The 14235-nt window shown below is 36.8% G+C and overlaps 1 protein-coding gene across 2 annotated transcripts in view; it reads left to right on the forward strand.

The window, feature by feature from the left end:
• Nucleotides 1-14235, forward strand: part of REV3L (REV3 like, DNA directed polymerase zeta catalytic subunit) — a 257192-nt gene that overhangs the window by 222198 nt on the left and 20759 nt on the right. For both annotated transcript variants that reach the window (XM_069077037.1, XM_069077038.1), the window contains exon 26: nucleotides 5588-5697. In XM_069077037.1, the coding sequence (XP_068933138.1) occupies nucleotides 5588-5697 (110 nt within the window). The remainder of the gene's footprint in view (nucleotides 1-5587; nucleotides 5698-14235) is intronic.

A 14235-nucleotide genomic window follows, 5' to 3' on the forward strand; every position in this document is an offset into this window, starting at 1 on the left:
TCATTAAGTACTATCAGTGTGCCGGGATGCATATGTATAATAGACTCAAACACTAATGATCTAAATTCAATATTTTTTGCACATTTTGCAGCATACTAAATTTGCATGTTCCTTGTGAAAGATACTTCTAATATTAAAATGCCTTCTAAAAAGTATAGAAGTAACCAGCTCCTATCACCTGTCTTTTAATTTTCAGCATTATCTTTATCTAGTATTAATAGAAATTATCATGGAATGCCAGGGAGAGTAATCTTTTAGAAAATTCCCTCTTGCATTTTGTAAAAGGAACAACTATTCTACTATACCACTAATCAGCAAGCCTTATAATATTTGTACAAGGCATTTTATCTTTCTATCTTTGTCTGTTAAATGAGAATTGAAATACTTGATCTCCAAGGGCCCTTCCAACCTTTAGGATTCAAAAAAAGTGTTTTATGGAGAGTAGTGAATAATTCTCAGGTGTCCTGTAATTGTCCTAAGTTTGAATATAAATACAAAAATTGTAGTGTAGAGAGATTCTGGTTTGAATCAAGTCACGTCCTTAAATATATTGCTTTCAAAAGTTCCTGTATGTTACATTCAATGTGCTACTATTAAATTTTACAATTTATATAACAAGTTTTTTCTAATATTATGGGAATGCCTATCTGGATAAAAAGCAAGGTAATTAAATATAATTACAGATAAGTTTAAGACATTGAGTATAATAAGGAAAGTTCATTCTTCCAAGTATTCTATGTTAGGAGTAGTATTAAGTACAAAATTTATATTTAGCTGAACTTAATAGTTTGTCCTTTGAACCCCTTAGAAGAAAGGTACTACATAAACATAATGCCTATTTATTGCTGGCCTCACCTATTAAACTTTGATCCAATAAATCCACTGTTTAACAAACATTAACTCTTTGGACCAGATTGTACTAAGAGAATTAACTCTTTTTTTATATTTAGGTGAAGTAACTGGGGTGCTTCTTTCAGGTTACAAGGGAATTGACATTGAGTCACTAGTACTAAAACCAGTTAAAACTAACTAAAACCACATTTCCAAATGTGAAGCTTTTACTTCTTTTTGTCCACGTGATGGGATCTCATGCTTGTTCCAGTCCATACAGAGGGCACAGGAGGGCCTAAGATGGCACTAAAAGCCAAGAATCCCAGCCCATCAGCCATCTGGTTCCCCCTTTGGGTCAAAGGAGTTCAAGAACTTGGTAGGTCTAGAAGAAGGGGGAAGTAGCACATGAGTGGATGTGAAATATAAGGCTAAAGAGTGGTTTTTATTTGTCTTCCATTTTTTGAAATGCAAAGTGAATAGGATATTTCATCCCTTGATACAAGAGGTGGATATGACTAGAACTGGAGAGAATAATTTCTCCTCAGAGTAACCTTTGTACCTGCACTCTCTGGTCCACTAAGTTCATATTCCCCATTTTCCTCTAAAATAAGGCCTGGATAAAGGGGTATTAAGTCTTCTTTTTGGACCCCTGCAGATTGGAATGGGTTCACTGGCATAGATGCAATGCCAGACTCACCTGATAGGAATTCCCTTTTTCACCTAAGCAAGTAAACCCATCAATTCACATGAGCAAAAGCAAGGCTGTGTGGGTCTCAGAGTGACCAGAGACGTCAGCACTGCTCACAGATGCAGTCAGTAAACATTGATTAAGCACCTACTATGTGACCAGGCACTTTGCTAAGCTCTAGCCATACAAAAAGAGGTAAAGCCCTTTCCCTCAAGGAACTCATCATTTCATTGGTGAAACAACAAATACATACAAACAAGTTACATACAGGATAAATAGGAAATAATTAGGAGAGGGAAGTGCACTGAAATTCAGAGGGATTAGAAAAAACTTCCTCCAGAAGATGGGATTGTAATTGGAACTTAAAGAAGACTAGTAAAATCAGAGGCAAAAAGTAAGGAGAGAGAGCCAAAGAAAGTGCTCAGAGCTGGGGGATGGAGTATCTTTTTCTTGGAACAGCCAGGAGCCCAGTGTCACTGAATCACAGGGGACATGGCAGGGAATAATGTGTAAGAAGACTGGAAAAGTCTTCTGGATAGGTTATGAAGGGCTTTGAATGCCAAAGAAATTTGTATTTGATCCTAGAGGTGATAGGGAGCCACAGGAGTCTATTGAATAGTAGAAGGGTAATGTGACTGGATTTGTAGTTTGGAAAAAAAAAAAAAACAACACTTCAGTGACTGGAGGATGGATTGGAGTGGGGAGAGACCTCTTGAGGCAAGCCAACCTACCAATAGCTATTGCCATAGTCTAGGCATGAGGTGATGAAGGCCTGCCCCACAGTGATGGCAGTGTCAGGGGAAAGAAGGGGCAATATTTGAGAGGTGCTGCAAAGGTAAAATCAACAGAATTTGTCAACAGATCAGATATGGGGAGCAAGAGGAAACAAGAGGAGTTGAAGGTGACACATATATTGTGAGCCAGAGGGATTGAGAGGCTGGTGACGCCCTCTACAATACTAGGGAAGGTAGGAGGAGGGGAGGGCTTAGGGGAAAAGATATTGAGTTGCAGTTTGTACATATTGAGTTTAAGATGTCCACTGGATATTGAGTTCAAGTTGTTTGAAAGGTAGTTAGAGATGGAAACTGGAGGTCAGCAGAGAGTTTGGGGCAGGATAGATAGATTTAATCATCAGTGACTTAGATATGGTAACCAAATTCATGGGAGCTGATGAGATCACCAAATGTAGTAGTGTAGAGGGAGAAGAACAGAGAACCCACACAGAAGCCTGGGGGGACACTTACGGTTAGAGGACATGATCTGGATGAGGATCTAGCAAAAGAGACTAAGGAGGAACAAATAGGTAGGAGGAGAACTAGAGAGAGAGTGGTTCCCTGAAATCCTAGAGAAAAGAGAATATCAAGGAGGCGTTATCAACAGTGTCAAAGGCTGTATGGAAGTCAAGGAGAACAAGAATTGAGAAAAGGCCATTGGATTTGTCAACTAGAAGATAGTTGGTAACTTTGGAGAGAACTGTTTTGTTGGGATGAAAAGGTTGGAAGCCAGAATGGAAGGAGTTACAAAGAGAAAGAGGAAAATAGAGGTGTCTATTGTAAATGACCTTCCTGAGTAACAAAAAGAGCAGAAGAGACACAGGCCATTGCGCCTTCAAGTGAAAACACCTAATATTTCATACCAGTTCTTTGATGAAGTTACTGACAAGGGCATAAGCAAGAGCATATGATCTTGTGCTGATAAGCTTCTAACTTGTAACACCTTGTCTGTGCAACTGCCTCCCAACTTCTTCTATAGCCTAAACAATAAAGGTCATATGAGGCTCCTAGATTTTCTAAGAAGTTTTAAAATTCCTCTTTATACTGAGTGTCACAACAAATTCCACCACTAGTGCAATATGGCTTCAAGCAAAAATTAAATCACACACATAATTTAAAAAACCAGTTGACTTGTTTCAGAATCTTAATTGATTCTTTTATTTTACCATTGCCTTGGTGTGTATTTCTACCTGATCATATTATTCCTCAGATCATTAGCGTGGGTTAGTAGCTAACAAACTAAGGTGTCATCCCATGAACTTAGTAAAAGTAAGAAGTAGTAGAAAAAGGTAGTAGAAAAAAAGGGTAAATTTTGCTGATTTTTCTTTTTAGATCTACTGAGGGATTTTTTTTCATTGGACTTTACCTGAATCCTTGTAAGTACTGAGCATATGGGATAGTACTTACTCCCATGGCCAGTTTATACATGTGGACAAAAGTCTATTAAACTTTTCCAAAGTATACAATGAGTAATGCACAACCAAAATATGCCTGAAGCTGCAAAGAATTAATAGAAGAACAGAGGAGATTAATTTCTTATCTCATTTTACTTACACACACAGGGTTTTATACAAAATTATAGTTAGAAGATGAACAAAAGAAGGCACATGTGTCTGTATATGGGTACATATCCCCAAAAGCTGTCAGTACAATATGGATTTTACCTAATTTCTTATGACATCTGTCTCCACAGTGCTGTAGTAATAATAGCTGTCTCATCCTGTATTATACTGCAAGATGCTGCTGCTTTTTATTGTTTTTGAAAGGGGGTCAGGAGCTGTTGTTATATCAAGTGTGGGAAATTCTTATGTGGAAAATCTCTACTTAGGCAGATCATCAGCTTATCTACAACACATTCTTAAGAAAGATGTATGAGGTACTGAGAAGTCAAGTGGCTTGTTCGTGGTCACACTGCTAGTTTGTCAGGGATAGGATTTGAATGAATCCAGGTTTTCCTTGCTCCAAGACCATCTAGCCATATCCCTGTGCTGCTAATTCAGCACTTTTCATTATTACATAATGCTTCATAACTCATGAAGGCAGATTCATAACTTTTAGGGAGATTTTAATCAACAAATTTGACAAAAAAAGGCGTTTCTGTTTACATGTGAGGATTGTTTTAAACCACTCTTTTTCCTAAGTATTAAAATTAGTTGAGGTTCTATTGTGTGTTCTTTTGTACTTTGCTGATACAAGGTTGTGGTGAGCAATTCTTATGTTCGCTTCATCATCCAAATTTATTTAGATTGTTATCTCCTCAAGAATACAGAGTATTTTTTCTTTTGTATGTCTGCCCAGAGCACTTAATACAGTACTCTGTATACAGAAATTCATTAATTGTATGTTGATTGATCAAACTGCCCATTGGTTTATTGAGTTGAAATAGTCTTTGAAACCTGATTTTATTCATTTGTTTTTCACCATGCTACAGCTTAGCCTTTAGATAGTTGATGATTTGCATCCCTTTTATTAGTTTTTAAAAGATTTGAAAACTAATGTTTGATTTTTCTCTTTGCTCTCCAACTATATATTTCTCTTTGTCCTTCAAACCAAATTTTACTTACCCAACAGGAATATGGTGTTAATTCTTTACTGTGTCGCTATAAACTTACTTTTTGATTTTATTTTAGTGCTTGTTCCCTTTTGTTTGTCTTAGATTGTAAGCTCCTCAAGAGCATTTTAGGTAGCTAGGTGACACAAGGCACAGAAAGACTCATCTTCTAGAATTCAGATCTGGCCCCAGACACTTACTAGCTGTATGGCCCTGGGCAAGTCACTTCACCCTGTTTTCCTCCTCTATAAAATGAGCTGGAGAAGGAAATGACAAGTTACTTCAATATCTTTGCCAAGAAAACCCTAAATGGGGTCACAAAGAGTAAGATATGACCAAAAAGAACTGAACGAAATATGAGAGCATTTTATATAGTGCCCAGTACAGTGACAGATTTAAAATCTTTTAGGTGGCAATAAAATTTCTTGACTGTAAGGTGCATGCTAAACTATGGCAGAGGTACAGTGAAGATTATGCATATATAATAGAGGTCAGGAACCATAAGTAATAAGTACAGTAAAAGTTTCTTATAAGTTAAATATTGTTGCTTATCAAATAAAATTATATTCCTTGATAATATGTATTTTTCTCTCTTTTTATCTAATTGTGCTGAATGACACCAGTTTTTTGGTTCATTTCTCAGCTTTCTTTAAAGCAGTTAAATTTGGCTTGTGTTCAAAATGCTGCTAATGACTTATACTGAAGTTATTTTAACAGATTATCCCAATATATTTGTACTTTCAGGTTGGTGATAGTATTGTTCACAAAGCTAGAGAAACCTTGGAACGAGCTATAAAACTGGTGAATGATACAAAGAAATGGGGTGCAAGAGTTGTATATGGTGATACTGACAGGTAATGATTTATTAAAATAAGTCTCTTAGTTATCTGTTCGAAATGATTAAAAAGTAGGTCCTCCTAAAAGTAGGGACCTATCAAAGTCCCTTCCAGCCCTAATAATCCTGTGATAGGAATTGGTCCCTTTTGCAGTTTGTTAGGGATCATTTTATCATTTGATAAAACAGGACTAATAGGCTAAGACCCATGACACGAAGTTAACCTATGGAACTAAATGCTGAGCTGGACCCCACTCATTTGAAGTCACTGAAAATTTTAGCCTGAGCAAGTGATAACAAAGAGCCTTCTCTGACTGTTGACTATAGAGATGTGATTTTTCATCCATAATCAGAATACATTTTTATGCCATTTCAGAGGTAATGTGAAGATATAATAAATCCGTGAGAAAAATAATAAATCCCTGTATGTACCATATTTATTCATGTAATGGTCATACTTTTTATGTTGTTTTTGTTAGTCAAAATAAATTTACAATAATTCTGCAAATACAGCTACAACAGGAGTAGTAAACTCCCCCTCGATGCTTCTGTCCCTCATTTGTCAAGGCATGTGCTTTCAATTGCTTTTTCAGTAATGGTAATAGATTTACAATAATCAGTTGCCATTTTAATGAGGCTATATATGGTGTTTAGACTTGAAAGTTTTCCTGGAACCAAGAGGAGGTATGATGGCATCACTCAGATACACTATGCACAGGAGCAGATGTTTTTTTCTCCCCCAAGTTGAGGAAAAGCTCCAAATGTTCCTGTAAATGCTACCTACCAATCTTTCTCTGAATCTGTCTCTTCCAAAACCCAATCTCTTGTTCTAGTAGTAATTGTCTGTAAATATTAAATGCCCACAGGAACCTGCTCCTTAAAAGAATCATTTTATAAAGTGAATGATTCCCTATTTTTTCTCTATTTCTAAAATATGTTCAACTCAGTAAATATTTACTAAGCTCCTATTTATGTGCAAGGCTAAAATAATGCTAGGTATTAGGAATACACAAAACTGAAACTTCCAAAAGGAATTGACATTCTGCTAGTGAGAAAGCCACACTTTTTCAACTTACCAACAGTGTGGAAACTAGGAATTTCTGCACCTAAAGAAAGCACTACAAACCACACAGAGCACAAGGAGCACAAAGGGCACCCTTACTTGAGGTATATAGTGGTGCACAGCCATCTTCTCACATACAGATTTCCCAAGGAATACTTTACTGTATTTCTTTGTATTTTGTTAAATATTTCCCAAGTATAGTTTATTCTGGTTTGGTCCAATACTGTGGTTACTCCAGTAGTAAAGGAGAATCCACAGTCTCAAAGACAGCTGATTCCATTTCCAGATAACTCTAATTGTCAGAGAAGTCTAATAGAACAAGATTTATTCCTCTTCTCCCCCACTCCTACCCCTCTTCCTTCCATATCCTATCTTCTCCAGGCTAAATATCCCCATTTCCATCACACTGTCTTTGTATGGTATGGTATAAAGACCTTTTACCATTCTATTCACCTTTCTCTTTTCCTCCTCCAATTTATCAGTTTCATTCCTCACATGTGGTGCCCCAAATTGAGAGCAGCATCCCAGAAGTGAGCTGACCAGGACACAGTTAGTCCCATAGGGCTGAAACTAATACTTCCCCTTCTGAGGCCCTGTGATTCTCAGTTTTTTTCCCTTTTCTTTTTTGTTTGTTTGTCTTGTCTTCTGTATCATTCTGATAGCTTATGGTGCTTATTTTTAGCCACTAAAATCTCCACATCTTTTGCAGATTAACTGCTGATAACTGTGCCACCCTCACCATCCTATACTTGTGAAGTAGATTTTTTGACCTTACATAATACTTTATATGAGAGGTTCTTAGCCTTCTTTGCAGTCTGTGGGTAAACTTCAGTGGATCCATGAACTTGGCTTTCTTTTTTTTAATATTTTGTTAACTATATTTCCATAATAATTGCTTTCCTTTATAATTCCATGTATTGTATTTTCTTCATTTAAAAACATTATTCTGAGTTATCCATAGGCTTCACAAGACTGCCTAATGGGCCTAAGACATAAAAAAGTTAAGAACCCTAGTTTTACATTCATCTCTTGAATTTCATCGCATTCAATTTGGCTCAGCATTTTGGCCTGTGAACATATTTTTCATCTTGTCTCTGTCATGCACTCAGTAGCTTTTTCTCGCGCATTTTGCCATTTGCAGACTGGAGGGGCATGGCAGAACAGTGCAATGACAGGAGCACCATGTTTGGAATCAGGACCTGTGTTTAGAACTGATTTGCGCCATTTTCTGACCTATGACCTTGAGCAAGTCATTTCTATCCTCTCTGAATCTCAGATTCCAATTCTATAAAAATGAAAGGATTTGGACTAAATTTCCAAAATTTCTTTCAGCTTAAAATTTATTTCATTACCTTTTATTGTAGTCATTGGTAACAAACCAAAAAAAGGTGAAATAGAACAAGACCAAATACATGTCCCTAGACAACTCAAGTCCCAACAGACTTCCATCCAAGTTGATATCAAATCACTATGGACTATTTTCTGGATCTGGCCATTCAACCAAGTTCCCCAACTACCTCTTAGCCCAGTCAGCCCAAATTTTGTTTTAGCCCAAATTCAAATAGAAACTGGAAATGGGCTATCTGTTAACTTGTAAAACCATGTATTAACATCATCTAAGTTCTGTTGTATTTTTATGTATTTCATTAAATATTTCCCAATTATATTTTAATCTGTTTGGGGTTACGTTTGACATTTCTGGTTTAGCCCACATTTCTCTATCTTTTCCCAAAACAACTTGAGAAACTTTTTCAAATACTTTGTTAAATAATCTAGGTAAATTTTATCTAGAACATTATCTAAGTATGCCAGTTTTAGAAATCCTGTGAAAAAAGAAAATGAGGTTAGTCTGACATGACCTGTGCTGATTCTTTGTCATAACCACTTCCATTTCTAAGTATTCACCATCTATCTTCTTATAATAACAGTTTAGAATTTTGCCAGAATTTGGAGTCAAAGTCATTCGTATATGATTTGCAGAATCTACTCACTTTCCCTTTTTATAAATCAGGTAAATACTTTTCCTCTCCAGTCCTACAATACCCTTCTCATTTTCCTCTGTTGGTGATCACTAATCAACATGTGGCTGTCACATTGATCTTCTAATACTCTGGTGGGGTATAGTTTATCTTTGCCTGGTGATTTGAACTTATTGAGGCTAAGTAAGAGCTTACTATCTCCCTACTTTCATATCCTGTTGGCTATTTTTATTCTGTCCCTCCTAGTCCAACAATCATAGTTGTTGGCAGAGAAAACAGAAGCAAAATAGAAGTTAAGCAGCTGTGTGTCTCAGTCCCATATCATTATCCCATTCAACAGCCTCAACTACCCACAAAAAAAGCTTTTTGCAATCCTTAGTATGCATGTCACTTTTTTTCTGCATACCATGCCAAGTTTTCATATTTTTCCTATATTACCCACTTCTGTTTTTATCTTCAGCAGGTTTTTTAGAACTATAAGCTGGTTAATGTGTTCCCATTGCATCCACATTAGTCTCTTTAGACATCTCTCCTATTCTTTTTACTCAAATTGTTTCTCTTCCTGTATTCAGAACTTCATTCTTGGGAATAAAATTTTAGGTAGTTATATCCTACTTACCCTTTTTCTTTAGATATCTGCTTTCCCTAATCTTAAGTACAGTCGAGTCTGTACCTGATTTTTCCTTTCTTGTTGTAAATTCCAGAAGATAGCAGTCATTTTCTACCCCAGTTCTCAGTAGTTCTATCCCAACAGCCAATAAATGCTTACTAGTCAGAATCAGATCCACAATAGAAAGATAATTGATATCTTTCATCATCTTATAGGGAGGGAACAAGTATTAAGCCCCTACTATGTACCAGGCACTATGAGAATCACTTTACAAACATTATCTCATTTGATCCTCATAACACCCCTCAGAGGTGGGTGCTATTATTATCCTCATCTTATTTGAGGAAACTGAGGTGAACAAAGGCTGAATGATTTGCTCAGTATCACACAGCAAGTGTCTGAGGTCTCCTTTGAAGTCAGATCTTCCTGACTCCCAGCCTAGTACTCTCTCCACTACCAACTATTTACCACCAGCCTCCCTCTATGCCAAACGGCATATTTCCCAAACCCCTCATCTATTTCTTCCTTCTATTCAGCTGGCCTGCAGAATTTTAAAATAATTACCATTTCAGTTACTCCTTGGATTTAACTTCACCCAAATGTTTTCTACCATGCTTTCTCCTTTAGCTTCCTGGGATTCCTCACATTAATATATCTAATATACAGTGCTAATCTACTTTCCCGCTCCCCTTTTACCTCGTCTGTTTCCTTTAAATAAGATATCTTTTCTAACTATAGTCTAGTCATGGGTCCCATCAAGTGTCAGACCTATGCTTTAGTTCAACTTACTTACTAACCATACTTTATACACTTATGTATAGATATCTGAGGTCATATGCTTATTGGTAGCTACTTTCTACTATTTTTTTTTGTCCAGTGAATACTGAGTTTTTCTAACATTTCTCTTCTTCCTACATCATAGCCACTCTTCATAGTACACCTAGCTAGGTATGTAGATGCCGTTTTCTCCTTCTCACAGTCTTACTACATTCTGAGACATTCAACACTATAACTTTTCAAGCACAGCATAACACTTTGAATAGTCCTTTGAAATTTGTTGTAATAGGAATTAATTTGTAATTGCAGTTTAAAATATGTGAATCCTGTGTTCATCACGATTGTGATCTCAATCCTAAAACATCCTAGAACTTAATACATTTCTACCTCTTAATATTCACAGTAGAAAAGTGATTGTCTTGATCCAAAAATGCAATAAATTGGAAAAGAAAAAGTTTGTGCAATAGAACAAAGACATCAGTAACAGGATAAAAGAAAGTTAAGTAACATTTTACATTTTTCTCTTATCCTAAATCAGTTCCATAACCACAGGCATAGGTTCTTGTTCACAGGAGATATTGGGAAAAAAATATATTTGGACCAGTACAAATTCTTTCTGACTGGATAAAATAGCTTAGGTACTAATAATTAACTAATAAATTCATTTTCATATATGATAGGCAGCACAGTAGTAAATAGTAGTAGCAGGAGCAACAAAGAGTTTTTAGTTGGAAGGTACCTTAAGAGTTGAATTACTTCAGCTCCAGCAATTTATAGCTAAGGAAAATGAAACTCAGAAAGAGGAAATGAATTGCCTTGGATTACAGACCTGGTTACTTACAGCCCAGAAGAATCCTCAGGACTCTTAATTCTAAGTCTAAGGCTCTTTTCAAAGGTCCTATGGTGTCAGTCACACTGCTGCTACTTACTCTAGACCATGTATTAAAGAGAGAATTAAAGAAAGAACTGGTGAGGAGCCAAGAAACTAGTAATTTTTGAAGATATGTATCTGGTTGTAGTGCCAATGCAATGTTCACAGCACTGACTGCAACTGTTAATATGCCAGCATAGTGCTTAATCACAAAATATAGAAGACAGAGGCAAAACATTTATTCAGACACCAGAAAACCAAATTCAAAAACCAGTAAGCCAAATCCATCATAGCAAAGAAGTTAAATAAGCCATAACAGCACAGAGCCACACCATCCTTTAGGCTTCCCACAAACCAACAGTTACTCACAAGCCTAACTATCTCGCTGGGGTGCGCCCTCTCCTCCCTCCGTGTCTAACTGCTCTGACTCCCAGTTTCCTGTGGGCTCTACTCCACCCTTCAGCAAATTCCTCCCACCACAGGCCCCGTGTGATTATATTTAGCCTATTAGAGGGCAGGGAAGATCTTCAAAGCAGGGAAGGACTTAAAAATCCCTGTAGTCTTATTAAAGGACAAGGAAGATTTTCAGATTCCCATTACCATTACACTGGTCAAATGAGAACAGAGTGTGTTCCTTCGCATCAAAAATTCCTTGCTTTCATCATTGCTTCTGAGCTTTCATCTAGTAGAGTTTTCTGAGCATCATCTTAAGCATCACTAAGAATGGGTAGCTAGGCAGGGCAGGGCGGAACATTCTGAGCCAGCCCCACATGCACATGTCAGAGCAGCAATGGCCCTAGCGCCAGCACAGCAACCTGAAACTTCCCCCAAAGAAGTAGCACTAAAGGGTCCCTCCAGGGTGTAGACACAGTGGCAGTATCTTTGGTAATGATGGCTATAATAGGTGGGAAAGATAAAAGGCAGCCAGATTGAGTTGGGAGACAGAATACCCCACAGCATTAAACAACAAAAAGACTAAATCAGATCATCTTTCCAAACAGCTATAGTAACAGGATCTACATGGACATGCTGGAGGTTGACAAACTAGCAAAATTTGCTTTTTTCTTTTTTTGCATTTTTAAATTTATTTATTATTAGTTTTCAACATTCATTTCCACAAAATTTTGAGTTAGAATTTTTCTCTCCCCATCTTTCCCCTAACCCCAACCCCAAAATAGCAAGCTTGCTGAATACTGCTTCCCCCAATCTGTTCTCTCTTATATCCTCCCCTTTTATCCCCTAACTTTCTAGTAGGGCATGATGGGTTTCTATATCCCAGTACCTGCATATCTTATTTCCCAGTTGCATGTAAAAAAAAAAACAACAATTTTTAAACATTTGTTTTTAAATCTTTGAGTTCCAGATTTTTTCCCTTCTTCCCTCCTCACCCACCCCCACTGGGAAGATAAGCAATTCAATGTAGATTATACATGTGTAGTTACTCAAATCATTTCCATAGTAGTTATATTGTGGAAGACTAACTATATTTCCCTCCATCCTGTCCCGCCCTCCACTTATTCTATTTTCTCCTTTGACCCTATCCCTTTTCAAAAATGTTTGCTTCTAACTACCCTCTCCCCCAATCTGTCCTCATGTCTCTCCTCCCCCCTCTCATCCCCTACCCCCCTATTTTCCCGTAGGGTAAGATACCTAATTGAGTGTGTATGTTATTCCCTCCTTGGGCCAAATTCAATGAGAATCAGGTTGTTCCATTCCCTTTCACCTTCCTGCTCTTCCCTCCTGTTGTAAGAAAAAATTTGCTTATTTCAAAGATATTGCAATACAATAATGGGTGCAGTATTCTATAGGGTAGCTCATTCACAGAATCAAAAGAGACTTTATATCATAATGTCTGACACCTTACCGAAGACTAGGAGTAGGAGCTAAATTGTTGAATCATGTCTTATACATCTGGGGAAAAGATGGCACTTTTAACATCTGTCTGCATGTGCACATCAGCAGTGAGTCTAGAATTGACTTCTATAGGAAATTTATATTGAAATTATTGTAATGAAGAAAAACTATTAAAAGATGATAGAACCAGTTCCTTCTCTTTGCCAGAATGCAATTGCACAAAGGTGCAAAAGACCAACTAAAGAAATTATGAATAAACTTTCTTGTACCTGCTTATCACCAAAAGAGAGGCCCTTTGACTTCTCTTCCCTTTCCCTTTTAGAAGCTTTTTTCCCTGTTATTTATTTTCCCCTCTTTTGTTCCCTTCCCTCCAGAACTGTAATGCTAATTCTACTGACTATAAAATTAATTGCGTTTTTTGGGGGGATGGGGCAATATTGTGACAGTAGGGTGAGTAAAGGCATAAAAGAAGTATCTGTCTCTTTTAGTTTCACAGTTGGAAGGGACAGGTGGTCCTCAAAAAAATGGAATTCTTAATTTCAGATTTAATTCTGAATATTTTTATGTCCTGCTTTCACTTTGAAAGGCAGATAGTAATCATTTGTTTTCTCCCCTCTATGAAAAAAAAATGGGGATACGTAACCTCCTGAAACATTGCCTTACATTCCACCTTTCAGCCTATCTGAGGTTTTCAGTCCTTTGGAACATTGTTAAGTGTAAGAAATATCAAGCAAGTCAGTCCTCCTAAATAAACTTGGATCCAGGTATTTGAGCTTTTAATGGACTACTCATCATTTTATTCTAAGTATGTGAAGTGGACATAGATGATGATTTGTGCATCTATCAGCTTTTTTTTCCTTACAATTTTATAAGCTGATACAGGTTCCTAATGCTGTAACCACTGGAGTTTGAGGCACAGTGCAAAGAATATGTGCAAATAAGTGTTCTGAAAATGACATCACAGGGATCTTATGCTTAACAGTAACCTGCCAAGAAACACCCCAAATTTGCCTGTACCATATACTTGCCTTGTTTTCATTAAACACATTTCTGTTCTTCAAAATTATTCTCCCAGAAGCTGTTAAAAATGCAAGTGTAACTGTGACCATTTCTGCACATTGAACTGGTTTATAGCGTATTATTTTATGACTTATGAAAAGAGGATATTTGACTGGTTGACTAAGACATAACTTTGGGCTAACCATGAACTATAGGAAATAGGTCCATGAAAGTGAGAGGTGCACATGATTTCATGCTTCCTCTCATGATCCTACTCCCTGTATATTTTAATTTTGGGGGTTGCCAATATTGATACCTAATACAAATGTTACTATTTAGACTTGGAGATATAAATCATAGGGTTTGAAATGTCCTTTGTTTTTAAGGATTCCATTAAATTATAA

This window comes from Petaurus breviceps, unplaced genomic scaffold (genome assembly GCF_028583685.1).
Source record: "Petaurus breviceps papuanus isolate PSGF00001 unplaced genomic scaffold, PetGlider_PUasm1.0 90977, whole genome shotgun sequence".
Classification (NCBI taxonomy): domain Eukaryota; kingdom Metazoa; phylum Chordata; class Mammalia; order Diprotodontia; family Petauridae; genus Petaurus; species Petaurus breviceps.